General features: G+C 29.6%; 1 protein-coding gene across 1 annotated transcript; it reads right to left on the bottom strand.

The window, feature by feature from the left end:
- Positions 1 to 1,704: 1,704 nt before the first annotated feature.
- LOC126709269 (uncharacterized) lies at positions 1,705 to 2,676 on the bottom strand. The gene has a single exon (XM_050409426.1). It carries the CDS (start codon positions 2,353 to 2,355, stop codon positions 1,882 to 1,884), a length of 474 nt encoding a protein of 157 aa, XP_050265383.1. The 5' UTR covers positions 2,356 to 2,676; the 3' UTR covers positions 1,705 to 1,881.
- Between the last annotated feature and the right edge of the window lie 4,745 nt (positions 2,677 to 7,421).

Here is a 7,421-nt window from a genome sequence, read left to right as displayed (position 1 = left end):
CAATAACCTGCTGAACAAACATGCATATCAATTGGTGTAGTCTGTGACCAACAATTCACAGCTACTTCATCTGAAAGTGAATTGTGCATGGCATTGTCACCAATTGTATTTTGAAAAAGAAGAAAACACTATGGTGGCTTTGTCAAACCCAACTGTCAATTACCTGTTGAACAAACATGCATATCAATTGGTGTAGTCTGTGACCAACAATTAACAGCTACTTCATCCGAAAGTGAATTGTGCATGGCATTGTCACCAATTGTATTTTAAGTACCCGTTCGGATATTGAGTCTATGTTTGGCGTTTGCGTTTCTAGTGAGTCTCGTGCATTGTTCACGAGATCTGCAAGTACTTTATTTTAATGATACTATTCACACATTTAAAAATTATTTTGTTATAATGTTTTCAATTTTTAGTGGTATCTAAACGGACCCTAAAAAGGTCATGCCATTTAGTTGTTAAATTGCTAATGTGAAAGAGAATGTACAATTTTTTAAAATATCATATTTATTAAAGCACAATTATATTTTTACCTAATAAACAGAATAAGCAGTGAGAAAATAAACTCATCCAAACTTACATGCATACATTTGTTTGTAAAGTTATTATAATAAAATTAGTGGCCTAGTATTAGTATAGTAGCACTAGATGATTATAAGATTGAAACAATTTGAGAAAGAATTCCCTTTTAGTAAATCTTTCAATTTCCTCGTATTCTTACTTAAATACGGTTTTAAAATCCGAACAGTTAAAGAATTGAAAAACAATTTAGCTCTTAGTTTTTAGTGTTTTATCCATGTTGACCGGTTTTACGGGATTAGTTTCCACTTTATCCAATTTTTTAAACAGTATATAAGATGGGTGGTATTTAAAAATTCAATAGTCTTAAAATCTCGGGATAAACCACAAAAAATCAAATAAACACCACTTGTTTTACATCAAACTAAAAACTGGAGAGAATAGGACATCAAACTAAAAATCCTATAGAATAGGAGAATGTGAGGTAATATTATCTCAAACCATTTGAACTTTAAAGTTTTCGACACTATCAAAAGCTATTATAAGTGTTGGTTTGGATAGTACTTAAACATGCTGCGTCAACAGTACATTTATATACTGTTTACGGATATTACAAACTTCATTTTTTATCAACTTTTTTATTAAAAATGAGACTCACGATATTATTTATATATTTAAAAATTATTTTGTTACAGTATTTTTAATTTTTAATTTTTAATTTTAACAAAATAAATTCTATCTAAAAAGATCTTAAGTGTGGGTGCTACCAGATGAAACTTTCTTAAAATATATATATATATATATATATATATATTTGAACACTTAAAAACCAAAATGATTACCTATTGGGCGGCCATCGGTGGGTAGGGATTGAAGGTTACAACTGGTAAGACTTCCCTTTATTTGTCGGTCAGTCGGTGCAGTAGATATTTGAATAGATATGTGAACGCACAAAGTCCTAGTCCTTTCTTTTCATTACCTAACGCTGAGGATAACATTGTTGCTTAAAACTTAAAAGTTGTGCCAATCTTGGTTTCTCTTAAGGGAATGGCTTCAAATTCAGAGTGCACCATCCATCCTCCATCAATGTTTTTGCTTTTAGGACACAAGAAGATAAATGGGGGCAGGGTTTGAATTACCTTAATTGATCACGAATTGTCCAAAAAACAACAAAACAAACAATACTAAATTAAATTATACTTGAATTAAATCACCTTATATATGTACAGACTTCTCAAACAGCATATATGGTTAAGAATTAACCAAAACACAGAGAGATAGAGAGAGTAAAATTATCACATCTCTCATAAAAAAACAAGATTGAAAATTATTATAGGCTTTTAATCAATTGGCAATCAATCTTCAGATCATAACACTTCTCTTTGTGACAGCATAGCTCCTGCTTCTTGGATACAACAAATCAGACTTCACACTAACACCAACACCAACATCTTTACCAAAATCATCACAAGGCCCATCTTCATCAATCCTGCCCATCCCAACGCTTGCACTCTTGGGCAAATCCTTGGATGAAGAAGAATTCATCACCTTTTGCTGCTGCCGCTTTAGGATCATATCCATGTCAATCATATCAGTCATAGTCCTAGCCGAGGCAGCTCTAATCAGCTCCCTGTAATCATCATTATCATTTGACCTCGCCGAGCTGCCACTGAAGCTCTTAGGCAAAATCACAGGGTACCCAGTTGGGTTGCTGTGACCAACTCTCGGGGCACATCCAGTCATGCTGCGTACGTAGAAGTCTCTTGCTTTTGATAAAGCCCTTATGGGTATTGACATGATCCTCACGAACTTGTTGTGCTGTGCCTTGTTCCTCATGTTTTGTTGTGGTTTGTTTAAGGTAAAGAAAGAACACAATTTAAGGATTTAGGCTCAGCAATAAATGATAGAAGAATGTTGCAAAATAAGCATTTGGGAAGTGACCCCAAAGAGTCCCATATAAAGGTCTGGTTTGGGAGTAATGGCTTTAATGGGTTACCATAGAAAATTTGAGATTAAGGGAGGCAGAGGTGGTTAATGGACATGCGGTGAATTGGTGATGATGGAACATAGTTTTGTAGAGATAAACCATGAGCGAAAAGTAGTGTGATGGAAAAAAAAAAGTTAGGTATGAACAGAAGATGGGGCGAATGGACTTGAAATCCAAGCACGCCTGAGTGGAAAATAAAAGATAAGAACGAACTGACCAATGACTAGGCAAAGGCCATGTGGTGACAGATAATGATAATAAAAAGGTGGGCTATAATTGAAAAGCGGGAATTAGTTGACAGATGGGACTTCAGGCTTTTCAGCATTCGACCCCTTTTTTTATTTTTTCTTTTTTTTTTTTTAACGAGAAATGCTAAGGAGTGTGCTAATAACTTTCTTAAGTAAAATTTTTTAGAAAAAAAAAAGGAAAAAATAAAAAAAAAATTAATGTTTTGATAGTTTTATCATTTCTTATAAAAGTGGTATTAAAATTTTTTTTAAAATAAATTATTGATTAATACTCTAAGGACACTTGTTAACATAACTTTTTTTATATAAAAAAAAAAATGGATTTTACTAATGTTCCAGGGGCACACATTAGTAAACCAATTTTGAAAAAAGTTTATTAAGGAATGAAAAAGTTTTAACAACTTTTTTAATTCCCAATAAAAACTTTTAAAAAAATAAATTTGTTAATGTGCACATTAAACCGGACAAAAAAAAAAAAAAAGAACTACTTTTAGAAACTCTTTTGTGGATAAAGGACAAAAAATAGCTTATATTTTTTTTACCATTTTTGTATTTATAGTAAAAATTGGTGTCAATCTCATAAAAATTATGTCTAAACTTTCTTAAAGTAATCCTTTTCTTTTCCTTTTTAATGGGATCACCACATCATCATTCTTTTATGAGTCCTTATCTTTGGCTAATCCTCACAACCAAAAAATAAATAAATAAATAGTACCACTAATTATTGTATTGCTTCTTTGTTACAACTGTGGTCAGAATGATGAAAAATAACAGTAATTCTAGATGTAAGTGTGCGTTTAGGTTAAGATTAAAAATTAAAATTATTTCATTATTTAATTTATTTTTGTTACTATTTATGGGTCTCACTGTATTTTTTGGCACTATTTATGGACCCTACTATATAATTTCAACTAATTTTTACTTTTATCTACAGCACTTTCAGCAATAACTTTTCAATTTCAGTAAAATAAACGATATTCAAACACACCCTAAATAATAGATAACTACTCATAAGTTCACTAAGTTCAGAGTTATCATTTGTCTTTGAATAAAAGATATGTGACTTGTTCTCCATCTACACTAAAAACTTTTATTAACTTGTAGTATCTTGGTCTGACAATGAGCACAAGTCACAAATTGAAACTCTATTTTTATTAAATTTATAATACGGAATATTGTGGTACTATACCACTCATCCCCCAATCCCCCTCTCTTCCCGAAAGGGCCTTGTCATTATTTCTTGTGACCAAACAACAGGTGTTCGACTTTTCATAAAATTTACTCAATCGGAAAGTAACAACAGATTAATTGGTTCTTATTAAATAAAATAAAAACAGTTTTTTTTTTTTAAGAATTAAAAAAAAAAAAAAAAAAACAGATTAATTGGTTGTTTGGTCCCGACCTCTTAGTCCTGAGTCTAACTCAATGAGATATATAAAGGGCAAAAATATAGAGACTTTACTAATTATGTGGGCCATTTTTAACAAAGTATGTTTTTTTTTTATTTTTTGAGAAATAATTACGCTGCTAATCTCGCAACTCGAACTATTTTTTCCTTAGATCCCAAACACTTTATGCATGGAGAGATGTCAATTCAGTTACAAGACCATTGACTAACAAAGTGTATTTGAATTAGTTTCGTCAAACCAAAGTACCAACTAATTAATAATTGTTGATATCTACTTATTACACGTCCATTTCTGTATGTGCTTGTGTCAAGCAGATTAATAAATCGATGAACAAAATAAGGCATTTGTGTCATCATTTAATTAAAAAGGTCACCTTCTGTGATCGAGTTGAAGCCTTAGCTCAGTTAGCTGTCCTGTTTTTTTTACCATTTAATGCTTATCCAAACTTAATATTGTGAATGCCATTTTAGAAGGGGACACAACCAATGTTTTACTACCCTTGATGACCTTTTCTAACTTGCCGATATGGACCATGCACTATCATTGATTATGTTTACCCGTTGCTATCTAGTTTAAAATGTTGCTCCATCTCCATTTTTTATTATTATAGAGTTACAACCTATAATATCCGTTTTTATGATTTTATTCTTTATTATCAAACTAATATATCAATCAGTTTTTAGTGTAGGTAGAGATTTAACTCTAAATATTTTATTCAACCATAAAAAATTTTACCAGTTAAACTAACTAAAACCCACACCCATCTCCATTGTTAAGACTTGGGGAGGGATGCTAATTTTGTTGTCCACAAAATTTAGTTAAGTCGACTCTTTACTGTAACAAATATGGTTCTCTTAACTTCTCATACCTCTCTTTGGGATTCAAATGATAGTTTAGTAATAATGATCAATGGTGTCATTTATGGTGTTATTTATATGGTTCAAACTTTAAACTCTACTTTCCCATTTTCCACTATCTACTTATCTAAAAAATAAAAATAAAAAAACACAAAATTTTCCAACACTATTTTATTGGCGTAAGCTAAAGAAGTTTAAGGCTCATACTTCTTTTGGTTTAAGTGAAAAAAACACAATAGACTTTGATGCTAGTATGAATTCTATTGAACAATACGATAACTCAACAAATTAGGCAAATAATTAGACTCTAAGCATTAACAGGTTTTACCAAAAGAATTAAAGAATGTAGATATGATTCCTTTCTTTAGAATTTTGTTTTATTTTATTTTGGCTTGCAATAATTAGAAAACACAAGAGATGCATAATTTATACTATTTATAAGAAGATTCTCCTCTTTGGATTGGACTTATATGTGGTTCAGAAATACTACTAAATCTTATGTTTGGCCAAAAAAAAAAAAAAAAACTTAAGAACAACCCGATAAAAATATATCTCAAACTCACTTAAAATACCTACAAAATAGGACACTATCCTACTAATTCACGTCATCAAAACAAACATCCAAAAAAAATTTTAAAGGAAAATTATGATACTAAACCAAAAAAAAAATTCATTGCACGCGCAAAGCACGTATGATGAGGCTAGTACTCAGGAGTAGAACTACCTTTGGACCAGGGGGAAATGGCCCCCCCTAAATTGTTTATAAAAAAATATTATTATTATTATTATTATATGTGTATTAATTTTAGCAATTTTGTTCTATAAAATTACAAATTATTTCCCTTTAACAATATCATTGATTCTTTTAAGAGTAATGTTATACTCACAAACTTTTTTATAGAATTTTTACAAATCTTTTTGGTAGTAAATTTTTATTGATTTGCATAAGGGCACACCACTCACATAATTTTTTACTTACTAGTAACCACTTATTACATAAGTAATTTTTTAAAAAAAAACTTGCAGCCGTAGCATTTTCCTCATTTTAGTGAACATTAAAAAATTTATAGATCTAAAATTTAAACAAAATATACAAACCAAAAAAAAAAAAAAAAAAATAGCGCAACAACAAAAATTACGAGTAAAACTAAAAACAAAATTAAGCTCAATTAACTAATTTTATCCAAAATAAATAACCCTGCCCTTTAAAAAAAATTCTAAACAAAAATAATTTTTTTCTTACCTAAAAAAAAAAAAAAAAATCTCAACAGCTAAGTAGCAAAATCATAGGTTGAAATTACTGCACACAACTAACAGTAAAACCACCATTCCTAACTTAAAGTTCTGGCTCCGTCCGTATTAGTACCATATATTTATCTAAGAGCAAGACTTTTTTCTTAAGTTATTCTCTTAAGATTTTGTTAGATAAATTTTTTTCTCAAAGGATAAAAATGTATTTTTAACTAAATAGGCACGTGACGAAATCTTTAAAAAAATATCTAAAGAGTAGCATCAAAATTATTGTACTTAAATTTTTGTCCGTTATCTAAATAATAGCCAAGAAGCTTCTAGTCTATTGGTACCTATCACCCTGTTGTCTTCTCGTTCTCTGTGTCGTGGATTCCTCCTCTCTTACTTTGCCTCCCCAAAATCTTAAAGAAAAGAAAAATAATAGTCAAATTTATTTTAAAAACTTCTTTTTAAATTGGTTCAAATGAATAACACTACGACAGTGATTTTCTTCGATAATTATTAATTTAATTGTAATGAAGGGCCCATGGTGATGGGCTTGAGACATCACGGACACGTTACCAACTTTAATTGATATCTTCTATCGGACGCCCACACCTGATTGGCTGATTCTATTCACAAAGTCACCATGGATAAAGTAAAAAAAAATTTAAAAAAAAAATGTTAAAGCTGTTGTGAAACTGAAACATATCTCAATCAAAATAAATAAGGTTTGGTTAAATGCTCGAATGCATTAATCATTAATTTTAGAAATTTTTTTATGAAAAATTAAAAATTTTAACAAAAAATTTAGTTACTTTTTCATTTTATTCATAAATAATTATCTAAAAAAGTGTTTACTAATATATTTAAGCATACATTAAGTGTATACATTAGTCATCCATTTAAAAAAAATATATGAAAAATTAAAAATATTGTCAAAAAAAGTTAGTCACTTTTAATATTTTTCATAAAAAAATTTCCTAATTTTTTTTTACCTAATATATGCCTTTAGTAAAACCCAAACAATAATATGCTGCTACTATTACACAAACCATTTCACAATAAATTTCATAACAAGCTTTTTTTAACAACAAATCTTACAATATTTTCACAACAAGTTTAGGTGTCAATCTACTACATATCAAAATAAAATTTTATCCAAGTTCAC

The sequence above is a fragment of the Quercus robur genome, chromosome 12 (genome assembly GCF_932294415.1).
Source record: "Quercus robur chromosome 12, dhQueRobu3.1, whole genome shotgun sequence".
Lineage (NCBI taxonomy): Eukaryota > Viridiplantae > Streptophyta > Magnoliopsida > Fagales > Fagaceae > Quercus > Quercus robur.
This window is presented reverse-complemented; position numbering and strand designations above follow the sequence as displayed.

What these genes read in the sequence shown, in the direction of transcription:
- LOC126709269 (XM_050409426.1), bottom strand. Translation starts at nt 2,355, where the DNA reads ATGAGGAACAAGGCACAGCACAACAAGTTCGTGAGGATCATGTCAATA.